Source organism: Anas acuta, chromosome 5 (assembly GCF_963932015.1).
Source record: "Anas acuta chromosome 5, bAnaAcu1.1, whole genome shotgun sequence".
Taxonomy (NCBI): domain Eukaryota; kingdom Metazoa; phylum Chordata; class Aves; order Anseriformes; family Anatidae; genus Anas; species Anas acuta.
Genome location: NC_088983.1, coordinates 45832887 through 45860081, shown reverse-complemented (window position 1 = coordinate 45860081; position 27195 = coordinate 45832887). Strand labels below are relative to the sequence as shown.

The following is a 27195-nucleotide window of genomic DNA, read 5'->3' as shown; positions in this document are numbered from 1 at the left end:
TAATTGAGACATTATAATTGGCACATCCCCTAAGAAAACCCCTACAGTTTGTGTCCACACCCTACTTGCTCTTCCTTTAAGACTCCTTTTTGCACTGCAAGCTGTGAGAAGAGGTGTTTATTGGCTAAATGATAAACAGCAGGAGTTTGAAAATTGTTCTTTTTTTTTTTTTTTTTTGACACTGGCTGAACCTCAGCAAAAAATTAATGTAATGTGTACAAACCGTGTTCTCACCTCTGCAGATTCTGCATTTGGCTTCAGACAAATAAGATTACCCTCCACAGTCAGACTCCTCAATTTGCAACAAAGTCCCAAATACTGCATCTGGTTGATGTCCTCAATATTGTTCCCTTCCAGGTCCAAAACCTCAAGGTGATCCAACAAGCTCAGCTGGCTGAGGTCTGAGATGTTGTTATAGGCTATGTAGAGTTCCTGAGCAGAAGTAAACAGAATACATAAACCTCAGGCTCACACAAGTAACACTCAAGATTTGCAAAATATTTCAAATACTACATGGCACAGAATGAAATTAGCATGGAAGCGAACATTTTGCAAGTGTGGCTGTTGCCACCTAGGACTAATATGGAAATGAACACTATGCTGCATCAGACATTTTAAGGGTCTGAATGCTACGCCTCAAGTAAAAAAAATATTGTAGCATCTTTTAAATCACCACATGCAATTCCAGGCATATATTCAAAGTCCTTTAGAAAAACAAAGGGTGAGAAGAGAACAAAGACTGCAATTAAAGAGAGAAGTATCAACTGAAGATAGTTATCGGATCATCATTTGGCAGGACACATCTGTACTTACTTTTAGAGAGCTGCAGGACGAGATCCCATCTAAATCTGAGAGCCCACAACGAGCCATCCACAGCACATGGAGATGGGACAACGTGGTTCCAAGATCCCTTAAGAAGGAAACAATTCAGGCTCTATTTGAATGGACAAAGGAACTCAAGACTTGCTTTATGTTTCCTAAGACTTGGCCGCTGCTTCTTGCTTCAAAACATGTCATTTACAAGAAATCACATTAAAAACTGTCACCTTTTGAAGGTGGAGAATACAACTGTAATTCAAACCTTTCTTCCACAGACATTTTTGTTCTTGTATGCCAATGAGTCCAGTGCCAGTTCCAGTCCAGTTTGACTCAAAGTCTTCCAAGAGCTAATTCTTTCATTAAGTGAGGTTTGTTTATGCTGGCACCATTTACTCCACGTTTATAACCCAAATATATCTGATCTGACTGCACAGTCATCTCACTCTGTACTTTCATGGAGTTACCTTTCTTGTGTTTTGCAGTTGAAAGGAACAGCACTCTTACCAGATAAGGTTATTTTTCAATCAGCAGAAAATTCTAATTTGCTACATCCTCAGAGAATTTGCAGAAGATAAAACGGTATGGTCACAGGGGCTCTTCTCATCTTGGAATATACCTACCAGTTCCCTTATTCATATCTCATCACTAGGGGCTGTAGGGAAAGAGAACAACTTTGCACTGCCCTCAGAGAGCCTCTTGCAGCTTTGATGCAGCTTTGCAGCAAAAAAGACTGCATGCTTTGGGGATATTGCACAGGCAGGCAGCCCAAGAGGTTAGGAAGGAGTGCTTTTGCAAGTAGGGACAGAAGTATTATATTATGATCTGTGGTTTTTGTCCACAGTCTGAACACTTAAGTCAGGCTGTCAGGAGAAAGGAGACTGCAGAAGGCAAAATAAAGCATGGCTGCACAAAAAAACAAACATCCCCAGATGCCTGTCTCAGGCACTTTGAAAATACAGGGTTGAAAAAGAGCTTCCAGGATGAAATAAACAGGTCTGGGGGATTTTTGCCCCTCTGCCTTAGGTGGCATGGTTTGTCCACCGGCATTATTCAGATTTATCTCACTTCATCCCTTCCCTACCTGCTACAGGGAGCCCAGACACTGGTGGTGCCTCTGATCGTCTCCTCCCTGGCTGCTGCAGGTTTAAGTAAGCACAACCTGGATATATCATATAGCATCTTTAAGGATACTTCTACAGCTTTTGAAGTACAGACAGGGCTGCGGAGCTAATGATCAAAGCAAGTAAGAAAAAACCTCAGCCATACGACATCTCTCTGTCCAAGGCTGCTCCTTGTTTACCATGGCATCCCCGTATGTCCTCATGTCTCAAGACCTTGTAAAAAGATTTTCCAGAGGCCATTTACACTGCATATTTTATAAACAAAACACTGGTCCTAAAGCTTCCTTAAGGAACAGATGCCTCTCAAAGCAATAGTTACAGAAATTTATTATTTGATTTGTAAGCCGTGTGCCTATAATAAGAAAAATTAAATTATAAAAACAGAACCTACCATCAACCAAGGCCAAGACATCAATAAACGCAAATATGGCAGTTACAAGTAATGTGAAGGAAGGGCATTGCTCATTTCATGACCCACTTAAAGCACTGATCAGTTTTTCAATTTTCAGGATCATTTTGGGGCAGAATTGTCTTTCCTGTAAACCACCGGTCATGGGTACATGAAAATGGTCATTCTTATCTTCAGGTTGTTGAAACAACCTTAACCTTATTATTTTGCACACGGTGTAGTAAGGAATGACAGGGATTTTATTTGTCTTGTACTTCTCATGTGAAGGCGTTTTGCTACAAAAGGAGTTTTTGTTAATATGCTTGTTATTAACATTTTTTTTCTGTTAATAAACAGGATGCCAAACCAAAGCAATTTATTAATTCCTACACAGTTTTACACAAGGCCCTGAGAAGAAACAGCTATCCCTTCTACTGCTAAAACCTTGATCTCTTAATACATTTTGAAGAAGCAGTCCCCTGCTCCTACTCAGAAGTCCAATGGTCCCAGAGTTGAATCATATTTTTCCGTCTGCAAATGGGACAGCTACGGTTTCCAATTCCACTGCCAGCTAGAGATAAATCAAGTGCACATGAACGTGAGCAGTCCCTGTTCATGCTGCCTGCAAAGTCACGCTCAGCACTAGGTTCCCCATGAATTATTAGCTAATGCATCTTCAAGCATTCTCCTACAGCAGATACAATCAGAAAAATATGGTAATTACAATTATTTCTAAAGCACGCTTGGCTCACTATGTACAATACATGCTGCAAGCTGTGGAGCCTCAGATCAATTCCTGTTCATTGAATAGGTTACAGCTCTGACTCTCCTAGAGCTAACCTGGGTGCAAATCAGGAGTAGCACGTTTGAGGTTATACTGATCAAAACTGCCCAGACAGAAGAATTAGGGGATATCTCGCAAGTCTTGGGTACCTGGACAAGGCAGATCTCCTGCACGTTGCAGAGCAACGCAGCATTTGATAAGAGGGTTATTAAAAGTGACTGTGTCCCCCCAAATTACCGTGTGTCTGTCCCTCCTTCCCTGCTGCCCGTGGCAGAGAGCAGAACTGAGCTTTCTCTCTGCCTAACCCAGACTGCAAACCTTGTGCTGCAAGTTAAAGACAGGAACAAAATTCTCCTGACTCACTCAGGGGTTGTGTTAGCCGCTGACGTTTTTGGTTCACACAGCCAAATTTTGGCCCTGCAGATCTTTGCTGCTGCGCCCATAACGAGTGATCTTCGGTCAGAGGTGCTACAGCAGCACAGTGCACCTGCAAATGTTTTAAGCTGCCAAAAGACTCATTTGGAAGCTGTGTCAATCACACTGCTTTATCAGAAAAAAACTCCCTCTAAATTAATTAATATGGATAACTCCCCCCTGGAGCGTGGCTGCTGTAAGGCTGCAAAGCTAAGCAGCAGCATAAGAAAGAAACCATTGACTGGCACTGACCTTAATGAGACACACTGGAGACAAGACACTACCTGTGTTGTGTACGGTACAAATGTACAGAAAATGACAGCACCTGCTCCAAAAATAGAGGTTAGCAGGAAGAAGATGAAATGCTGTAGAAAGCTTGTGGCAGCACAGGACTGCCCTGGTGATGTGCAAGGCACAGAGAGCACACAGGAGGAACCAGAGGACACTACTGAGGAAACACAGCTCCCATTAATACATTCAACAGGTCACTCAATTCCAAGAGGCGAGCGTCCTACCCTGAGCGATGGGGAAGCTGCTAACTTTACAGAAAGGGCAAGGAATTAATAGGCAAAGCAGCTATAAATCCTGCTCACTTCTGCAATGGTTCACGCAGGGCACTGAAGCGGAGAGGCAGAGCACGGGGTGGGAATGTGCACGTCATATCTCTGGCTGTGATAAACAGAGGGTTACAGTCTCTGAGGTCACCAAGCCAGTGTCCTCCAGAGGAATTACTCCACACACAGCTACGCATTTGCCTACAGAACGTGCACTGAATACCAAATCACACTTTTAATACCTAAAAGTGCTAAGAAATCAACAAAAGCTCCCCTACTTTCACCTTGAAGCCACAAACTTATAATTATTATTATCATTTTTTTTTCATTAAAATGAATAACCAGAAGGGTTTGCAACTGAAGCTCCAGCTATCTCCAGATACTGCTGCTGGGGAGGGAACTCATCAAACAGCTCTGGGTTTCTGCGAGGGTCTTGGCAACACCCTCCCCACTTGTGTGCAACCATGGGATTTTTTTCCCATGAAATGTGATGCTCCCATCCTGTCATCACTCCCCCAAACTGGGGGGAGAGCATAGGGGCAAGGAACAGTTTGGCTGACAACACCTAATAACAGTTTGGGAAATAAGAACATGTTCTTCCATTAATCCAGCATTCTTGTTCTTTAGGGATTGACTCGTTTGAGCCAAAATTCTGCTGGATGGAGAGCAGACCTTGAGAGCCAAATCCTGCTCTTGGTTTCACCATAATAAATCTTGAATAGTTCCACTGAGCTCAGGCTACCCAGTAAACACTTGACAGCACCACCCCGAACAGAACCCAGTCCTGCACAGCCGTCAGCTTCAAGACCATCATTTCTCTTGGAAACTGTTTTATAATCATTCACCTATAAATAAAGCACTAAATCCATTGAACTTGCAAGCAATATCTTAAAACACACACATCTGTTGAATCAATCTGCAGTAGCAATACATCTAAAATTGTGATCCAGGCTGGTATTATTTATTTTCAAAGGTCACTCAGAAAATGAACATGCCGGTGTTCGGAAAGAGTTTAAAAGAGTGACTGAACTACTGTCTTACAAAACAAAGACAAAAAAATCTCTACAGAGATCAAGCTGAATTTATCAAACCGAATAGTGATAACAACGATCCGGCCCATATGTCAGTACACAATGGTTTTGTTGTACTGATAATTCTGACATCAGAAGCAAAAAACTTTCAAAGCCTGGCTGTTCTTTAAATCAGTAACATATGTTCTAATAGGGAGCTTACATAATAGCTTCATTGTACTCCCAAATAGCTGTAAAATACTCGAAATTGTAAAACTGATTGCACGCATGTGTGGCTCTTACTTGATCAAATCCATGACAGCCCCCAGCCATGCAAGCAGTGCTAAGGCCATGTCCTCGTGTCCCTGCAGCCCAACAACCTTCACCTGAACGCAAAGACCTGACTGCAGAGATGCAGGACTGCAGCCTTGCTCGCTTTTGTACTAACTTTTCCAAATCCAAGTAGCAATGTGCTGAGCCCCTTGGCTCGGATGCCCTCTGTCTTGCAGCTTGCTGCGCTCAGGTTGCCATTAGCACCTTGTGCTCCCTCACACAAGGTGCACGGGTAGGGAGCACAGCCTGTCCTTCCTGCCAGGAGCGTGCTTCTGGGCTGAAATGCCAGGGAAACGTAACACCTAATCCTGTGGCCTCGTTCTTCCTTCTGAACTGTAGAGCTTTTTCTCAGTCAGTGTTCCTAACCATGTCAAGACATGCTGTCAGAGACTTCAAAAGCTAAGCAAAAAAAGGACTTGGCCAGGCAATTCTCAATTCATAACCTTAGACACAGAGGAAGGAAGGTGTGTTTTAGTCACCAGGGCTGAAAAGAAAGTCTGCATCTACCAGTGGTCTTTTTAAATGACAACCATCCCGTGAAGTTCTGTTTTCATGACTTTTTTCCTGGCTATTTTCACACAAATATTTCCCTGTGACTGAAAAGCTCCTGTTGCCCAGGGACTTTGCAGGAGGGTGGGTGTCTCTGTTATCCCATTTTTGGGAGATAACCTTCAAAGGAATAAAGAGCTGTTTTCCACATGGCCTGCAGTGCTGATGGCACTGGCAGCATTTCTCCTAAGAAAAAGATTTCACTGTTTTAATTCAAGGATTATTATTTTTTTTAATTTCAGGTTTGAAAGGGGGATGAAGGTATAACACTTTTAACCTGTGGATCTCTGCCTCACACTTCACAGACAGCAAAACTGATCTCAAGGGAGGAAATGCAACTCCCCTGGTGATGCACAAGTGATAAAACGGGGAGAGCACTCAGGTTTTTACGCTTTGTCCAGCCCAGTACAGTCAGCAACTCTGCCTTCTCAGCTTCGTGGTTGCTCCAAACCGAGACCCAGCTGCCACAGCTTTCACGGGCTTGCTAAAGGACATTGCGATCGTCACGGGGCCACGTGCTTTTGGCCAGCACTTCCCTCTAAAGCAGAAGATCTCAGCCCCTCTGAGCCACATCTCCAGGCTGTTCCTCTCCTCCTGCTTAAGACACTTTCATACAGTATTGTTTCTTCTCATTGAACTCACTGTGGCAGCTGCAAGATTAAACTTGCAAGTACTTCATCTTCCATGGCAGATTATACCTCCTTTAAGCCCTGTTGAGACCAAAGGACAGAGGTCTTGGAAAACGGCACAGAGCACCGATACACACGTTTCTGGAACGAGTTTCTAGTGGGCCCAGGTGTTTACTTCTGTTAAATTTAATATGCATGGCAAAGCGAACTGTAGCTTCAGTTTCAAATGCTTTCATTCTTAGCTGCTGCCATAAAACCCAGAGCAGAGTAACAGGCTTGATCAAAGCTGACGTACCCAGAGTCACAAAGAGCGGTTCTCCAAACCCGTCAATATACACCACGCACAGGAACGATAACAAAATTTTGTGTTAATTGCCTTTTGATCACTAAAATCGCTTGTCAGCCTAGTTACCTGGCTGCATTTTAGCAGGTAGTTCATGGGTAACGATGAACTCTCAGTTGCTTTACCTCAGCTCCCACAGCGTAGAAGCAGTAGGGGTTGCTATGCTGATTATACAGGCCAAGACCTGCCCTTGACCTTCCTTTTCGATATGAAGCTGTGCCACAGAAATGCTGCAGAAACCCAACACACAGCACTATGTCTTACTGGGTGCACTGCACGCCCCACAAGAGCAAGGGAATTTTCAAATAAAGTTCAGACAGGCAGTAAATAAAACTGTCACAGCCCCGTATCAATTGTCCCTCAGTCTAGCCCCAGAGCTACTGCCACTTCCTATAGCTTTGGCAGTCCTCCACTCCCACTGTTGAAAGTTTACACACAAATAGTAAAGGATAACGAAACTGTGGTTAAAGAATGAGTTATTTACGTTGCAGGAATGAATCCCACAGCACTTGAAATTTCCTGCATGAATACCTCTGCAGTCCTCTGCAAATTGTGTGCCTGTTTCACGGTACGTTCCAGGTCTGAGCTCAAACGACAGATATATTGCAACTTTGATTTAACGTGGAGCTCATCTTTCAAAATCAAGGCTTGACGCTTTCAATGCTGCGGGTTAAGCAGAAGGAATATTTCATAAAAGACCCAAATCAGCTGATAGATTCACTGCTGTTAAAAATCTTTTTTTGTTAAAACAAAACAAAAAGAACAAGAAAAACAACAAAAAAAATCTGAGTATCATAAAAGCTGAAATTCTAGATTAGTTGACCACACAGAACTAAAGAATTAGACCAGCTGTGAGATCCTATTCATCTTGTGTCGTGGCAATAGTTAGAGTTTTCACCAGAAGAAAAAAAACATTTGAGATACCGTAGAAATGGGCTGATATGAAAATCCATAGAGAGGATGTAATTTAAAATTATTTAATTTGAATATACTGGAATGCAGGTTCTTGAGATTATTTAGATCTGGCATGCTTGTACTGCACCAATGACTTTCTGCCATGGCTGCCATTTCTTCTTTGTACCATTTTCCCCTTTTATTTTTTATCTGCTCATATATTCAAGAAGAGAAAAAACACAGAAGCTGGCAAGGAACAGATATGGTTACAGTTTGGGTCTGTGAATGACTGACAAATGCCAGTTGAGCTCCCCCAAATTTCTTCTCTCCTAGCCTCTAATATAGCTGCATCCTTCACTCCAGATTTGTCACAATACTCTCCGACATATGTCCTGAGTCAAAGTTTTTTCCTTCAATGTTAACTCCAAGGGAGAATTCTCCTGTGCTTGTGTTGGCCTCCAGATGTCTTACAGCAAGCAAAGGAGATTCAGAAGAGAACCTTGGGGGATGTCACAGTTCACCAAACTGACTGCTGAGGCAGATGAGACCTTATCAGATTTCCTTTCTGAGCACATTACTACAAGACAGAAGCACAATACTTATTTCACAGGAGCCCAATCAGCAATTTGCTGCAGGTGTTTTCTGTGTGTGCAGCAAATGCATTTGCGCACCAATTTGTGCAGCAAAAGCAGGTGCAGACTGGATGTACAGCAAATTCCACGCCAATTCCAGCAAATTCCACAATTTCTACACTAATATCAAGAAAGACATTCTTATCAGATGCTATTATGTTTGATCTGGCTGACTTTTGGCTTTGAAGTAAGGAAAAACATGCACCAAAACAGCTGGACAAGAGTCAGGTAGCCCAGAACCTGCCACATTATTCAGAAGTATACACTCACACCATCAATTTTTAGTGGTTCTCTGTTATCTCTCCGGTGAACACAAAGGTTTCCCAACCGACATACCGATGAATGTTTGCATAAGCTAGTTCACACTGCAAAGCCAAGCTGGTATTATTGTTAAGCATGGATGGTAGGAAGTGAAATAATAGTTTAAGAGACAAATAAATTTCACAGAATCATATCTTGAAGGTCTCCTTCAACCAAAGTGATGCTAGGATTCTTTCAAACTGTGTTGAAATTAACTTTTCTTCTGTACCATTTACTTCACTTGGAAATGCAAAAATGAAAAAAAAAAAACAACACAAAAAAAAAACACAATTCAATATAAGAATGCTCTGAGTGGTATCCAGTACTAACATGTATAAGGAGAGATGACATTCCCTAATTATCATGCTTTGTGAATTTAAAAGTAGATGCCACTTAACATAAACTACTTAGTAAAAATAATGAGATTCTTGGAAGAAAGAAAAACAAACAAACAAAAAACTGCTTGTTTAAAGTAGTGCTTATTGCAGGTTAAGAGCAAATACTGAGAATATACAGCCTTTGCTTATTCGCATAGATGAACTTTACAGAAGGTCCTTCAGACAATAGAGGCAGTATTGTTTACACAGAAAAATGACAAAATAAGACTCGTTATACAAATAAATACATTTTCAAATATTTTTAAATCTTCAGGATGATTTAGCAACTAGATTTTAATGTGTTTATCTAAAAAAGGATGAAAATTTTACTAGTCCTCCTTACTGTTTCTATTGCCAACATTTAAAATATGGTAATAAACATTTTTTTTCCCTTAAATAAATTCCTGTGGAACAATTATTGTGTTTTAAAACTAGATTTACTTTTGGATGCTGAGAGCAAGGATGTTAAAAAAAAAAGTCTGTGGAACCTTAATAGGATAATTCCTAAGGGCAAGATGAACTAGACAACAATAAACAGAGCAAACTCTCTAAGTCACTGTCTGTGGAAAGATTGATAGGATAGCTAGGAAATGTACAAATGGTCTGTCAAATGCACAATCCTTCCTAAAATTTCTGTCACTGGAAGTGGGTGGAAGGTTTCACTATCAAACTTTTGTCTTCAGCTTCTCCATGTGAAAAACAAGCAGTGCAGCTTAAGGCAAAGAGGGACAACTGTGCATGTGTTATGCCTGCTAGCTGAATCCCAAATCACACTTCCTAAAACATGAAGGCATTTTGGTATTTCTTCTTGCAGGTATTGATCCATCCCAGAGAGACCTGATGCAGTTTGCAATGATCTCAGGGCAAAGCGATATAACTTTGCCAAACAGCAAATAAGAAATAAATCTACAGAGAAAGAAGCGTGCAAATGGAAAAATAGCAACAGGCCCTCAGTGTGCAATAATGCGTCCACAGAAAATAAGAATAACTAAATCAAATCCCACATGGAGAATACTTGATAGAAATTAGATTATAAGAACCGGTTGTGCAATGAAATCCTATTTATTTCTTCATTGTGTATACTTATTGCTTGGCAGTTACCAACTGATGAATACAATCAAATAGCTTCATTTCCTCCTCCCACCCTTCCCTTTTTCAAATCAGCACTTACCTTGCATTCCAAGACCATCATTTTCCATTGAACCCAATTATTTCTTCCCTTTCCCCAAAAAAAGTCCAAACCAACAAGCTGCAGACAAGCAACTCTCGTGATGGAGGGAATCAAAGCAACCTGCAAACACATTGCACTGACGATAACATTATTTTCCTGCCTATATCCGTGAGGCCAACCCCTCCTGATGGCTGCTTGGACCACAGCTGATAAGGAGACTATGGAGCCTGGATAGCTCCACCAGCAATGGTGTAATTACTGCTGCTTCCCAACCCAGTTCTTTGGGTTTTCTCAGATGATGGTTATAACCATTCTTTCTTATCACTGAATAAAACAATCACTTAGGTGTATATATTCATAAGCAATCTCCAGCCCTGACATCTGAAACAAAGCAGCTGCAAACCCTAATAGCAGGGCATGTAAAGCATTTATTTGCTGCCAGAAATCTACTTGATACCACTAACATTTTTATTTATCATATTATAGTAGTGTCCAGAGCATGTAACCGAGATCATGATCCCATCAGGAAAAGCCTTGCACATAATTCATAAAAAGACTGTGTCTGCCCCTGAGTAATATATAAAATAAATGACTGAGATTGAAAACATGGTGAATTTCTGCAGCTAGCCTGTTCCCACAGTAGAAACAACAGCTAACCCCATAATTAAGTTGTATTTTTGAAATCCTGGTCCAGTGGCTCAGCCACGAAGCCATTTGATTCCCTCTAGTCTGTGGGTAAACTGCTGCCATTGCTATCTCCAGTTGGTTCAAAGAGTAAGGATGCCCCCATAAGCCCTGAATCAGGTGAGTTTGTGATCCCCCAAAAGGTTCTCATTCACTAGGAGGGATCAGCACGTAGCTAGATGATTCTTGCACACAAACAATGCTTGTAAGACCAAAACAGTGGTTAATGTAGAATTTCAAAGGTGCTCTTTGGAAATGATAAAAGCTTTTATTCATGTATTTTCTTGGAAAAGGATGAGGAAAAGAAATAGTATACAAATAGTGAGAGCCAGAGACGTGGCTTTTAAAGGTGTGGTTGTATGCACTTCTCTCTGCTCACTGAACTTGAGAAAGTACAGGCTGGATTCTTTCTGTGGGAGCAACTGTGCATCCTCAAATGCCGGAGAAGGAAGGCAGGATGCCTCTATCCTCAGACTTTCTTAAGAGAAGAGAAAAGCTGAAAAACGCCCATCATCTCCCCTCTAGTCTGCTGTCCTGGAAAGCACCGTATTGTCAGCACATCCTCAGCTCAGTGAGTGCTCACCTCAAGGTGAGCCACATCTCTTGGCTGGACAACGCCAAATGAAGATGACCCCAGAGGAAGCTGTACAAGGAAAAGGAGGAAAATAAGAGGATTTCAACCACCTGAGTGGTGGTAAATGCTGGTAAATGCTCTAGGCAATCAGGTTTTGCTAGGACTTAACACAGACCGGCTAACTGTGCTTTGCTGAAAATAATCTGGTCAATTAAAAATAGCTGCATTTCTATCCCAAAATCATGATTATTATTTTTTTAATAGCAATAATATGAATACTTAAACCCATCACTGCTAAATAAAACTTGAGGTCACAGGAATTTTGCCAAGTTTTATGATATTCCCAGGGATGTGCAGACATTAATACAGAGAACTTATTAATACAGAGATTAAGTTTCAACTCAAATGCTTTCTTTCGTAGCTCCTGGCAAGCACACTGCATTCTCAAAGAATATGTTCTTAAGATTGACTTCACAGCAACCTTAACTGCTGCAAGACTTTCAGGCTGGCTATACAAAAGCAGCAAAAGAAACATTTTATGAAATAAACTAACTTGCATTTGAAAATAAATGCTTTTTCCATGCTGAAAAGCAAACATAAAAGCAAGCAGTGCTGCTGTAGGCACTGAAATAAGGACACAGAGATTCACCCAGGCCAAAGCAGAGCAGCAGCTCTCTGACTGTGTGTGTCAGCACAACACAATGCAACAGTACCCTGATTAAACTCTCTAGGCACTGCTGTCATACAAACAGATCACACATTAACAAACACTGACATGTTTAACACAAACTAAGTATCTGGAATGATTTTAGAAAATATTTTGGAATTTTATCTCAGCAATGCTGACCTCTGTTGCACAAAAAATGGTAGGTATTTATACATAGTACTTATGTCATACATATCAGACGTAAAATTCCCTCATTGAAAAAAAAAAAAAAAAAGACTGGAAGAGGAAGAAGGAAACTAGAGAAAAAATAGCAAGGAAAGGAATAAGTAAGAAAGATAAAGAAAAAAAAAAAGATTAAAGGGAATGATGTCCCATAACATCTGTTTGAGATAAAACTATCCAAAGAATAGCAGATGCTCAGACACTCCATCAGCAGCACTTTCAGTTTTGGGGCTATTTCTGTTACAGATGAGCCTGCTATGGGATGGTGCAACTTGCTCCAGGTCCCACAAAGCACCTAGAATAACGTTCAGTCCTAGCTGGCAAGCAGTTCCACCGAAGTCAAACTTCTTGCAACTTTAAAAGGTGAGCATTCGCCTAAACTCTCTGTTGGATGAATACCAGGGCGTAATATTGCTAATTGCAAATTCCTGAAGATCCTGACTGAGGTCATGAAGGTATTTTTAAACATTGGCTTTAAAGCTCTTGCCCCCAGTTAAGAAAGAATTAGTTTGGTTCTGGTTGCTTAAAGTCATGAAATCATCAGCAATACCCTCAACTCAAGCCACTCATTTCACATTTTCACTCATCTTTTCACAGTCAAGAGGGCTTGAAACCTTTCAAAAAGTGAATACACAGATTCCAACGAAGCCAGTCTTGGCCCCTGGAGCTGGTGGTAAAATATATCTATCTATCCTAACACTCAGAATAAAAGCATGGGCACTGACAAATTTGCATGCACTCTGCACCTTGCTCATTTTAACCTTCACAACAACTCTCTCTCTCATTTTTGCTCTCCCTTGATGACTTACTGACCCAAATTGCCCAAGATTAACACACTCTCGTTCTGGGGGAGTCTTTTTGCAATAGGGCAAGAGCAATTCAAGACTGAATACAATGCAGACCACAGGGAAGAAATGTAAACTGTATCTGGATGAAGGAAATCTCCTTTCCTTTCAGTATAACCCTCATACTTATTTTGTCCCTGTCGGTTTTCATCTCACTTGAAATTCAAGAAGTCTCTTTTATAAACTGTTGCTTAAGTAGCCCTGGGAGCAGCCCAGTCCTCTGCTAGCTGCCATGCACAGAGCTGAACTGGAAGAAATGTGCTTCAGCTGGTGAAACAGCTTCTGCTATAACCTTATGGGAACCGAGTCCTGAGATTCCCATATCTGATTTAAAAGCCCTTTCATAGAGATTTTATCAAACATTTTAAAACATCTCTCTTAATTCATTCCTGAATTAAGAATAAAAGCAATCGGATTAAAATATACAGGAGATATGCCAAAGCAGAAGGAATAATTCCATTGGCCTTGAAATATAGCTCTTTTACTGGAAACATTAGCAAGAGAAGGACCGTGTGTCATCACAAAAGAAAGGTGTTTTTTAAGATGCACTCTCTTCAGAACAGGTTCCATGTTTGTCTTCAATTATCAGTTCATAAATTGAGAATTTCTTGGCTGCTAGCAGATGGGCAAAGGTCACCAAATGGGGACCTCATAAACTTAGTGCAATTCAGAAAATTAACAAGAGTCTGAAGTAATTTCTTTCCGCAGCACACTGAGTATTCCAGAGCTCTTCCCCCTTAGCAAAAGGCCACTAGAAAACAAAAACCCAGAAAAAGACAAAAAAGATGTTCCCCTTCAACTGCCAAAGTGGGTTATCAGCAAATAAACTTGGATATGTTTTCCTTATGAATTAAATGAAATGGTTGATAACGATATCCTACACTTATATATAGCCTTTAAGTTTCAAGTATTCAAAAGTAACTTCAGGGGGAGGTGGGGGGAACCATTAATTCACAGGTAAAGCAGCTCAACCACATTCCCAATCAATAGCATCAGAGCTTCTTCAGGAATTACCAGGAAAAAACAGGACAAAACATTTCAAAAAAAAAAAAATCAGTGACCAAAGCAAGGATCATAAATCCTTATTTTGGCACCTTGCTATCTGCTGTTTGCCATCAAAAGCAGCTTTTCCCATTTTCAAACTGAAAAGAGATATTTTAATTCTTTTTCACCCTAAAATAATTAGAAAACTTTACAGGAGAGAACAAAGTAAAAATAAATGACAGAAAGCAAGTCTCCTGTATTGCTACCCACTCATGCATACACAGATAGTCTTTTGTTCATAATGCTTCATTATATTTTCTCATGTAAGATAGCATGAAAAGAATGTTCACTTTTAACATCTTGAGTATACATCAAACACTCTCAATCTTTTGCCTGCTTTTCTTTCCTACCTTCTTTTCAGTAAACAGACCAATCTTCTACAGTCTGTCCTCGCTAGACATTTCCTGTTATCTGCTGCCCATTTTCAAATTACAGCCACAATGATTCTGACCTTATCCCCAAGAAAGTTTACAGGAATTACTTTTCCTGAGAAGGAAGAACATTCTTCTGTCATCCTCAAAACCATCAGTTACATGGGTTTGGTTGAATACGACAGAATAATCAGCTTTTGGGCAAAGTTCAAGCATCAACAATTTTAATTTGGAAATAAGCTTTTTAAACGTTTTTGAGTAACTGGAAACAGACCATTAGAACGGCAGCAGCTACGCCACGTTAGCTGTAGCAGACATCGCTACTGCCATGACAGCAACGTTGCATTAATGGGTATTAAACTGACATGATACAGACATCTAAAAACAAAGTTCAAGTACTCAGGCTGTGCTTGCATCGTAGGCTGTGCCCTTAAGTGATCTATGTTCATCAGTGACAGATTGTCGAAGATGGGAACTAATAAATGAAAGCTGCTCCTGTCCTGCACTGACTGAGCTCTGGTCTGGGAGAGTTACCAGATTCTTGTTCTTCCTTTACCTGTTTCCCTAAAATTGCATTTAATTGGCACATAGAAAGCCTGCTTATTTAAAGGAGTATGTATTTAAAGGCGACCTTGCTTGGAATCTGTGTGTCTGGGAGTTGTCACAATAACAGACTTCAAGCCAAAACATAGCAACATTATAATTGATCAAATCAAAACTCAAGAGCCTACATTACCTGCAGCAAGTGCCAGAGGTATATTTTCTCATAGAAGACGGTTTGCAAAAACTTCTCATGGAAAAAATTAGACTTGCAATACAAAGAAAGGTGCAAAATCCTGCTGAAGCCTTAAGTCAAATAAACTAGATGGTCATATTCAAAAGTTTTCCTGAACTGCATCCTGCATTCATTACTAACATAAATGGTTAAAACAATTTCCATTGAATACGGATTTTTGGACCAAACCATTTTTTTTTCTTTTTAGTATAATGTCTTCTGATATTGTCAAAAATAGAATTCCTTCACTCACTCCTTACTGCACAGAAATTGAGCAATTTCATGCTTCCAGCAAAGGTTGGTTGCCATTAAAATATTTGCAGTAATGTAGATTCATCGCTTTTCCACGTTACAGATTTTAAAGTGGAAAAAAAAATATTTAGACTGCAAATACTTCATCTCATCATCAGAACAAGGGAAAATATGATCAAAGTGTAACAACTGAATGATAAAGTAGCATTTTTAAAGACTATTATCTGTAGATTTTTTCCCGCTGATTCAAAGCCTCTCTTTAAAAGGATATTTATGATTGAGAAGCAGTTTGTGTTCTGACTCAGAACAAATGACAGCCCAGGTTATCCATTCTCATAATGGCTGTCAGATCAAATCTGCTCAATTTTCTTTTACATTTTTTTTCCTTCTAGCAACTAGTACAAGCTCAGTCAAAGATCTTAATAACGATCACCAGTAATAAAAAATGAAAGTTTGTTAGCTACTTTAGCGATGATGTATGGGACAGAGAAGGATTTCTTGCTGCTTTCCACTAGGGAACATGTTCTCCTCAACAAGAATTAGTAACATGTCTACTTTTTTCCACAAAGTTAGTAGGTAGCAATGCAAAGCCAGAGAGCAGACCTGTTTAACATAAAGATGATCTTTTACACAGTCCTTTCCTGACATGAACTTTTCCATCACACGTTAACTATCAAGGGTAAAACAAACAACAAAACGGGGGACAGAAGACAGTTCTGCCTTCTCATTGAGAAGATTTTCACTTATACCTTCCCACGCCTCCCAGATCCCCAGTTCTCTGGGAGAAAATATGTGATGCTCTCATGGAGCTCAGCAAGCCAGAGATGAAGCTTCACAGCAGCTTTCAGTAAACCCAGCTCCACTGACTTCAATCAAGTGAAGATTTTCATCAGCTGAGGAACTGGTCTGACCTGCATAGGACAGACTACTGTGCACAATAAAAGCCCAAGGGCTGAAACACTCTGAAATCCAAGCATGCACGCACAAGAGGTGAAATCTTAGTGCCTTTCAAATTTACAGCAAATTTCCACGGACTTCAGCATGGCAGGAACATTCCTGGTGTCAGACCGGAGGGTAATTCATCGGCATCACCGCAGCGACACTGATTTGTTCCAGCTTAGGTTCTGTCCTTAAATTTAGGAGGTTGCAGAGCATATATTCTGGGCCTAATCCATTATAATGGCATGTGGAAGTGGAAGAAATGAAAGCAGCATAAATGAAGATTTTATCATTTAAATAAAATTGAGGGCTGTTATTTTTTATGTATTTGTTTCAGTTATCATTTATTTCTTACCTCACAGTTACAAGCAAGCTATTGTTCAACTTCAGCTCTCTCAGATTAGGTAGATAGGCACCTACGGGATGAGAATAAAGAATCATTTTGCACACCTGGTAGTAGAATAAAGGAAAGTTCTGACAGTTACACACGGAAGCATCTCATTTTACATGCATTTTCTGCCAGATCTGTGCTGGACCTCTTCTAAGAAAATTAATGAGATTATTTCGCTCAGGAAATATTTCATCCTTTGCATTTTTGCAACAGATACGTATTGTCGGCTTGACTACTGAATTATCATTTTTGGAACCCCTTTCTGACAATCCTGATACAGCACCTTTCCAGAGAGGCAACAACAAAAACTGGCTTCATGGTGACTGTTTTTTTCATTCTAATTCATAATCCTTGTTGTTCACTATTCAACTGTAGAAGTTTCATATCTATGAAAAACGCAGTACTCCTTCATTATTATTTTCATTCACATCTTCCTCTATTCCTATGAAACAATTTCTTTTTTGGTTACTTACGTACATGTCTCTGACCCAAAATCACAGACCAAATCCCTCCAAGCTCAGAATAATTTGGATGTAATCTCAAGTCACAGGAAACATTTGCTATTGACAAGGGCAAATTTTTACCCTAGCAGAGAACCCTCCAGTTTAATATGTCACCATGAAGAGGCAGCACCATTTTTAGACAGACTGGATTGTTACTAAGACACTAAAGTCTATTCTTAAATATTTTGATAAGCCCTCTAATTAATCCCTGTCTGGCAAGGATGATTTAGCAGTGACCACAAGAAGGACATTCTAGCTCTAGCTCTTTGTAAAGGATCAAAAAGAGAAGAAAAACAAATAATAATAATAAAAAAAGGAGTGGGATCTCAAAAGCAAACAAAGAAGGTCATGTTGTTCACTCCATTTCCCCAAACAGAACAACAATGTTTATGGCAAAAACATTTTAATAAATCATGTTTCAGAAGAAGCATTATCTTTATCTAATGCTATTTGGGAGTGATTATAATCCACATATTGAATTTCATGCCATACTGGAAACAACTTCATTTCTTTGCAAAGCTCTTTAGAAAACACTAAAAATTCAAAACACATTGTGCAGTTTTTAGCCTTATTTTTAATCATACTCCATAGTACATAAAAATTAGAGTACAAATTATAAACACACCACCCCATCCTGCAAGGCATACTCTTTCACGTTGAGCAAGTTTTTATAAGGTATGGCAACAAAATACCTCAGAGTCCTGACAGAGGAAATACTAATATCCCTGTTAATTATTCACAGCAGTCACATACACTACAGAAGCAAAGACTTCTGTAGAAATAATCCATGTGCTGAGAAAGACCTCACAGAAAAAAAAATATATCAAAATCTAGATGATTAAAAAAGATCGCTATCACGTTACTGATAAGAAACCTGAGGCACAGAGAGATTAATTGACTTTTCCTGAAGCATTTCAGGAAAGAACAAGATGGATCTAGCCTCTTCAGTCCCAGAAGCCAGTGAGGTTCAAGCAAAAGCTATTGCAAAATATTAAAAAGCAAAATATCACAAAGCAAACAGGTTTTAAAAAGTGGTATGAAGCAGAAGATTTGACTAAGATGTCAAAAAGGCTAGCTCAAGAGAAACTGAGAGACTTGCTCAAGAAAAAAGGCTCTCTACTGAATACATTTAGGGTTGGTTCAGGAAAAAAAATACTATTAAAGGACTCAAATAGGCAGTGGGGTGTGGCAGCCAGCGTTACAGACTGAAGAGACAATTTTCACATCTGGTTATTTCATTACTGTAACACGATCCCCCATCTCGGACATTTTCTTGTATTTTGGCACAAGCTACCCCTGGGAACTCGTAGAGTGTTAAACCCTAACGGGTTGTTTTGTCGACTAAAATAAAAGTAAGCTATGTGCAGCAGTGCAAAAATCTGCCACCAAGACTCGAACAATGTTTTTTTCAGCTCCACAGGTTCTGCCCTCTTTTAAGTTTTCTGTTAGATACATAAATGTCCTGCAGTGCTAAAAAATCATTGACTGATTTTTTTTTTTGTTTGCCTATTTTTGTGTTCCAATTCCTTGCATACAGACTGGAGACCAAAAGATTAAGATACAGAGAGAAAAGTGTAAAAGAAGGATGACAAAGTAAGAGTCCTATACAAACGCAAGAACTTATTTCTAATTTTCTTAATTTTAACCCTCATGCCATCTTTCCTGAGAGCAAGGACACAATTCGTTCTTATATGAATATAAAGATACCCTAAAATACCAACATGATTAACTTTAAATATTGATATTTAATGTATGAACAATATATTCCTCATTCTGAACTGTGTTCCTACTATATAATTTAAATTCTAAACAATAGAGTCACTCACAAAAGTGCTGGTGACCACAGTGCTGGTCTGAATATCTGAGAATACAGAATGGCTAGCAATGCTCTCCTGTTTTTGATTCCCTTTACTAGCCTTTTGCTATGTGGCTTTGAAATTAGCAACCAGCAACAATGCACAAGTGTGAAACTATTCAACCATACTATCCCAGTGGAGCAAAAACTGAATAAAGAGTCGAAAGAAATCAAAGCGTAAGGTAGGTGCTTCATACCATTTTCTTTGAAACAAAACAAAACTGAACTTATTTAAAACAAACAAACAAAAACAGCACTTAAATCAAAGTAGTACGCAGAATGTTTTCATGAAAATTAGTTTGGTCCACCAACACAATGAGCATTCTTGTGGTAAAGTCTAATTACTCTCTAAGATGAATCTTCTGCAAACACCTACCTCAGAGCTGCTATATTTAGGTCCAGAGACTGCAATTCTCAGATTACTAACTACACTGCTGAATAAAAGCGATACATGCACATTCAACAGCATTGCCTTAAGTAATACACTTCACAAGTAGAGTAGTAATGAAGATATCTTTCTGAGCTGCCTTAGTATAGCAGGTGACATTTATATAACTAATTAGGACTAACGAGAAAGCAGGCAGGTTGCTGGTCTAATTATACTCCAGAAGCTACAATACCTATATTAATTGCACTTGTTGTTTATATTGCAATGTATTCTGCAGGCAATACCATGTATATCGTTTTTCTGTTGTTAGCAAAAAATCATCCTGGCTTGACTTGCTAAGCCTCCTGGAGTATGACCTACTGCAAAATATACACAGAAGAAATGACTGACAAATGCTGGCTTTGGCATCAGGGAACCCATGTGTTTTGATGACATTACAGTACAGAACAGGCATGTGAACTCAGGCTGCACTTTTCCAGCAACAGCAACCTGATATGTAAATTAAGCAGGCTATTTAATTCACTTCAGTTGTGTTTGATCAAGTTACATCACCTTGATGTTACTCCCATGTATGTTCTAAGCGTGCCTTTTTGCACGTTTCTGGGGGGAAATGGACAATATAGCTGGAGATTAGACTGCAGCAGCTGCAGACAAACCCGAGCTAGCTGCAGTCTAGCTACCTGAGATTACAACCTCACAAAAAGAGGCATCAGCATAAGGTTTAATATGAATTCACTGCTGGATGTATTTCTGATTCCTGGAGAGGCTGTCTAGCCCTGTGCCATTGCATGTCCTCGGTGAAGCTTGTTAATACCAGCTCAATTAAAGGCAGCTTGGGCAGAAACACGTGCTGGAGCCGTGCCTGCAGCCTCAGTGCCGGCCTGCCCCAGGTCCTGCCAACGCCTGCCGATGGATGTCTTCTGCCTTTGCCTCTTGTAAAGAAACACTGACAAATAGAACTGAAGGAAACAGATAAGGCAACCCTGTATGAAAAGCAACATATGCCTATTTCCGAACCTTTAGCAGAGCTTTTCCTTGATAAAATGCTTTCTGCCGAGCAGCAAGAGAGTCTTCTGCAGTCCCCTCGCAGCAGAAACCAGCTGCCTCACCAAAGGGAAGCAGCGGTCTCCAGACACATAATCAACTTAGACTGGCTGCCAGAAGGCAACAATTGAATAAGTACCAGGGAACAGCATTGTGGGTAACTTGATTTGTAGCTATTAAAATCACTTAGAAATAAGAGAACTATGTAGTGTCTTAAATGACTATATCCCACCATTACTTTCAACAGGGATTTCTATGAGCTGGTCATGAAAACGGTCCCAGATCTGTCAGCAATCAAAACTGAAGGGATAAGCTAATAAAAAGGAAACAGCCCATCTGTTTGAGTACAAGCTGAAGCCTACATGCAGTTAGAGAACACAGAAGTAAATCCAAATTCCACAAAGCTGGATATACGACTTGCCAGGGAGGTTCAATGTTGTGCCTGTCACTCAGCAAGGTGCACTGAAAACAAATAGCTAGAGATTTCAGCAATTGCCCCCAGCCCCACAAAGACTCAATTTCAAGTTCTGGCATGAAGCCTTTCATTATTCTAATACTGAACACATGAGAACATTTTCACATTAGGATTTTAGGGTTTTAGCCCACACCCTGTCCCTAAGAAACATAACTGTTCCTTCCTGCTATGTCACACCACTGGGGAAAGGCTGTCCTGGCAAATTGGGAAAGGTTGACAAGATTACACTGTAAAGCTCATCACATCTCATGAGTGGAATGCTTATAAGAAAAGCAACAAGTTTTAAATCACTCTGGAAATTTTGCTAAGGAGATGCAGACCCTCGAGGCTTGGGATACAATCTGTGCATCACCAAGAAGTTTAAAACATTTCTTGAGTGAAAATTTCTGTGTAAATTTGGGATTCAAGAACTACGAGGTTCCATGGACTTACATGCATTCTAGTAACTGGATCAGTGTCCAGGTGGAGATCAGTGATGAGTGGTGCTCCTCACAGGTCAATATTGGGACCAGCACTGTTCAACATCTTTGCTAGTGACATGGACTGTGGGATGGAGCGCACCCTTTGCAAATTTGCTGATGACACCAAGCTGTGTGGGGTGGTGACACTCTGGAGGGAAGGGACGTGGAGCAATCCCAAGCACAAATACAGGCTGGGGGGGAGAATGGATTGAGAGCAGCCCGGAGAAGAACCTGGGGGTGGTGGTTGGTGAGAAGCTCAACATAAGCCAGCTAAAAGAGGGTATGTTTAGATTAGATATAGGGAAGAAATTATTCACTATAATGGTGGTGAGGCAGTGGAAGAGGTTGCCCGGAAAAGTTGTGGAGAAACTGCAAACCAGTGACCACTGGAAGCATTAAGTGACAAACTTTCTGCCCTAGCCATCTGGTGGCATTTTCAAAGAGATTTTCACAGGAGAGAAAGTAATGCACATAAAGACAAACAAACACACACAGGATAGTGTTGATGTTTTGTTATTCTCACAAGCAGTGGGGACCCAGAGCTGCCTTTTATTTTTCTTTATAGCCCCCAAAGTCCAACTCCTGGTGCAAACAGTTGGACATAAGATGGAAATTGTTTGCAACATGGGAATAGTGCTCTGTATTCTGTAGAAGTTGCAAAAACCTATCCAAAGGAGCAGAAAGAAAGGGAATTATTCCAGTAATGGAAAGGAAAGGGAAGGATGGAGGACACATGAAAAAGAGAGATCAGAGACATGTAAATTATATACATATTTTTTTGTTCTTCTTCTATAGTAATACTTCAGAAAATCTACAAGATTGAGTGCGGTATGTTTGTGTGAGCACATAAGGAGTAAGAGGCGGTAAGGTAAAAGTTCAAAAGAAGAAATGGAGGGGACTACATATTTAAGATAATCGCATGACACAGAAATCACTGATAAGGTAAGACATTTTGCTAGCTTGTAACATCTGATGTAAAATGACATAGGAATGGGAGCACCACTTTGGAGCACTAGTAGAAAGCACATAATAAGATTTTCTTATCAACTGGAGGAAACATGACTCGACTGATCATGAACTCCGAAAGAAACAGATGTAATTTACCTTAAATTACCAACTGCTTATCATAAAGAGACCTATCTGCAAAATAAACCGAATAACCAATATAAAGTGGCATGTACAATGCAAGACATACCCACTCCCCTCTACCCCCCGTTGCACTTGCTTTCTCCATTCTTCATACATTGTCATCAAAAGGCCCACGAAAGCTGTTTGGCTGTTACATTGTAGTCACTTGCATACCTTGGTGGTCTGCATGGGAAAATGAACTGCTTGTCTGAAAATACCAGCACCCACTTTTGGGGGTGTGACTCCATTTGGCACATAAAATATTACCCTGCAGTAGTTACTCTGTTTCAGTGTAGCTGAAGATGGACTTGGCTGTGATGAAAGCCTACACGTTGCTGACAGAAATGACTGCCAGTACTGGAAAAAGTAAATCTTTCATATACTCAGTGTTAACTCTGCTATAGAAGGAATTCCTTCAGTACTTCCTTACTTCTCCAGTGCAGAGATGATGACACAGAGACAAATCACAAGCATTAGGGCCTCCTGGGGCTCATCAGATGATGTATCTAGAGGAGCTTCCTCAGGCACAATTGCCAGCACAGCTTGATGAGGCAGTGCAGGAAGCAAACATAGGCTGCTGCAAATATTAGCAGCCTGATACTACTAGTGATTTCTCAGCCACAGGGGAATCTTCCAGTGGAGACAAACTGAACTTTGGCTATTCTGTCTCGCTAGAGTAGCATCAAGTACCCTAGGGGGCAAGGTAATCAGTAAATGCTCATTTAAGGCTTAGAGGCATGTCATTTGTGAGGAATTTGTTCAAATTAATTGGCATTAGACAGAAGTGGTGTCACTCATCCCATTGCTGTAGCGTTCAGTCCTATGTAGTGCCTCACAGAAGGAAACAGTGATCAAGTGAGAGATACAAGGGAGATCAAGTTTCAGAAACTCCCTAGCAGGACAGTACTTTACACTGGCTGTTGATTTCTGAGTCCCCAGTCCTGATAAGATACAATAAAGGAAAATTTGAGAAAGTAAGCAGAGGATAAATCGTTTTCTTACCGAAGTTCCCCAAGCTGTTCTCTCTTGTATCTACTCGCATCTCTAGGGCCTTCACTTGCTGCAGATCATCTATCCCTGTCAAAGCTTTCTGTAAAGATAAGCAGAGATATATGTTTATTCTCATGAAAGAAAAACAGATACAGGAGCAAAAAGGTGTACAAAGGCTTTCAAGCTGTGCTGTGTCAGCATGTGCTCCACGTCAAAATGCCTAGACATGTGATCACATCAAAATAAATTTAGCACTGAAAGATCTTTTTTTCTAGTAGCTCTGAATTATTCCAATTTCATATAAATTCTACATTGCTCACAGAATCCAGGCTGAGCATTAAATTCAAGCAACAAAACAAAAGACCTACATGCCAATTAAATTCATTTGAACTACATGTCCATACTTTAGAACTTGTGTAAATTTGTAAAAACTTGTAAATCTTGTACAACTCCTTAGCAGATAAGAAATGTTATCATAGTGTCACCTCTAATCAAGAAGGTGCTAGATAGTAAAACTCTGTAAAAGGCTAAGCAATGTGTTTTGATCAGAAGCTATCATAAGAAAACATAATTTTAGTTCAAGATGGTCTTAAAAGGTTTGCTTTTCTGGTAGAACACAACAGAAATTACAAGAATTACAAATTTCTTTTAAAAGAGTTAGCCAATGTCAATGGAAGCCTCCAAAACCTTTTGTTTTTGCAAAACCCTCGTGATATGATCAACTGCTGCAGAAAGCAAGGGTGTGTGTGAATGCAATTCACTGTCACAGGTTCTTTCCCTAAATATCCCGAAGTTGGCATTGACACATACATTCAGATTTTGCTCTATATTTAATATAGGGTCAGTTGAGACTACCTGTTTTCTAGCTTAATCACAACAAATGATAGAGCCTTGAACCAAAATCCTGGCATGCCACTTTCCAAAGAAAAAGCCTGAGAGAGCCCACTCAGTAATATGACCTACTTGGCAAAGGTTAGCATGAGGACAGAAATGAGCAGAAATTATTCACAAACGAGAGAGGGAAGCTCTAGGGCAGCCAATGAAAACTACAGTGAAGTCCTATGGTCCCAGGCTGCAATTCCACAAGCTGTTGAAACTCTCTGATGTGTTACAACTGCCAGAAGATTGCTCTCATCCCCTGTTCCCTCCTTTCTTCCCCACTACATGTCCCACTGCTTCATTTGCATCAGCTTTGGGTGCTCAGTGAATCCTTCTTGAACCAATTTAATTAAATAGGCCAGGAGGGAACTCTGCCCCTTTTTCCTGATGGGTTACTGGTTCATGGAAGGGTCTGAAATACTCCAGAGAGATGAGAACAAGGCTTTAGGTCACCGTAACTGCCTGAAAGAGCTGAGGCTACAGATAGTGATACAGCTGCTAGATTTTCACCTTTCTGTGCCAGAAGAGTTAGGATTTACAGCTAAAAAAGTCTGCTTCAAAGAAATGGCTGATTTTGTTGAGTTTCTCCTCAGCATTACAACCAAGAACACAGGTGGCAAGACGTATTGTCACCTGCCTTTTGCCATGCTGTTGAATGACTTTGTTCCTTCACGTTAAATAATCTCTACCTATGGGAGATAATTTTTCTTACTATTAGAAAGTTACAACATACTTTAGCTTGTTTTCATCTGGAGACCAACACTAATAAGGGGGAAATGATTCATTAGAAGAGAATGTGTGTAGGACCACCTCTGTTTATGAGTTTGGGGAGGAAAAAATAACCGCAAGAACATCCAGTTCATTTTTGTAGGGAAAAAGGGCAGTTGCAACATTCCCGCTCATCAAGTAAAATTTGTATTGCTCACAAGTGACTGCAATTTCATTCACCCAAATGGCTCCACATCCCCTAACAAACAAAGGACCAAAACAGTCTGAGTGGAGCTGAGATGACAGTTTAGAAGGGCATGGTTTCCTGAAACAGCTGAGCAGCCCTCCTTGAAAACCTGGCTCCCTCTGTGAGGCTTTGAATCAGACTCCTCGGAAGCAGAACTATCCAAAATCTTCATTTGCTTCTGAATCACCTTTAAAACATTGTGTTTAAAATTATTTTTAGTTTGAATTTTTACGCTGTGATTTTAAGCAGGCTGAGCCTAAGAAAGTTTCTGGACTTTCTTGCCACCACACTAGAGCATAAGAAACAAAGGTCTAAGGCAAAAACTTGACAGAGCTCAGTGGCATCCCGAAATTTACTTTCTATCCCCAGGTATGGTCCCCAGAAGAACTGTTTTTCTTCTTCCAAAGCAGCAAGCTTACCAGCTACAGACAGTTTTCTCCCCCAAGAAAACACAAGGTCCTTCACTGCAAGCCTTATTTTGCAGCAATTCTTTTCAGCAGACGACAGTTTGTCATTTAGCATGACAGCACATGAGAAGTGAGAGCTAGCTGACATCCTGGCACACAACCATGCACTCGAATTGCTGAAGTTAGATGCAAACTTATTGTCATTAAATCCAACTCCTGAAAAAACACCTCCCTCATCTCCATCAAAGTAGCCTGAGTACCTGCTTTCCTGAAAGACAGAACAGAAAGAGGTCTCAGAACAAGTAATAAGCTTTGGGTCATATACTTTGTCAGTAGACTAGCAGAAGGCCCTGGTGCCATGAGGGGCCTTTGTTTTTCTCCTTTGCTCTCTGCAAGTTCCCTTTGTGCCGTCCTTCCCCCTGCAATATCCTACACAGCCTCCTTTCACAGCTCTGACCACAAGAGGTACAGCTCTGCTCCTTGTCCTCCTCTTTCAAAATTGAAGAATAAAAGCTGTGTAAGATTATATTCTCTTCTCTTCTACATTTCCATCTTCTTTTGCTTTGTATTAGGAACTACTGTCTTTTTTCTCCTTTTCCTCTTCCAGATCCACCCTTTATTTGTACTTTCCCCCCTGGCTGAGAGAGGAGTCCCTTAGTGCATCAATATTTAGTGCTGCAACAAGCAGAGCTGCTGCTCCAACGCTGTAAAAGGTTATTAGCTGCCACCAGCAGCCCTTTGAACTATTGATAGCTGCTTGAAGCATGTGTTAAGCAGATGCAACAGGCTCCATGTGTTCACAGCCTCTGCTTCCCTGGACTGCTTTTCCAACCACCTCCGTGAAAAACACTGTCCTTCTGCCTGCTGATGCTGAGGAGATTCTTGAAAGAAAAAAAAAAGGAAAGAAGAAAAGCTCTCAGGTTGAGGATATGAGCTCCCTTCAAGGTACTAGAAGCACAAGAACCCCAGGTGTGACTGCAAGCTGGTAGGCAAGCAGAAGGTCAGGGCAGCAGTTCAAGAGAAGGCTG

General features: G+C 40.4%; 1 protein-coding gene across 16 annotated transcripts in view; it reads right to left on the bottom strand.

Annotated features, from left to right (window-relative positions):
- The window catches only part of LRRC56 (leucine rich repeat containing 56), a 61460-nt gene that overhangs the window by 13938 nt on the left and 20327 nt on the right, over positions 1 to 27195 (bottom strand). For 10 of the 16 annotated variants that reach the window (XM_068684468.1, XM_068684467.1, XM_068684469.1 and 7 more), the window contains 4 exons: positions 23939 to 24026; positions 17047 to 17107; positions 814 to 910; positions 235 to 432 (listed from right to left, as the gene is read on the bottom strand). In XM_068684468.1, the coding sequence (XP_068540569.1) occupies positions 235 to 432; positions 814 to 910; positions 17047 to 17107; positions 23939 to 24026 (444 nt within the window). Of the gene's footprint in view, positions 1 to 234; positions 433 to 813; positions 911 to 17046; positions 17108 to 19714; positions 19797 to 19816; positions 19981 to 20845; positions 20979 to 23938; positions 24027 to 24778; positions 25019 to 27195 lie in introns of those variants that run through there. The other 6 variants (XM_068684477.1, XM_068684476.1, XM_068684478.1 and 3 more) reach the window with 6 other exon arrangements.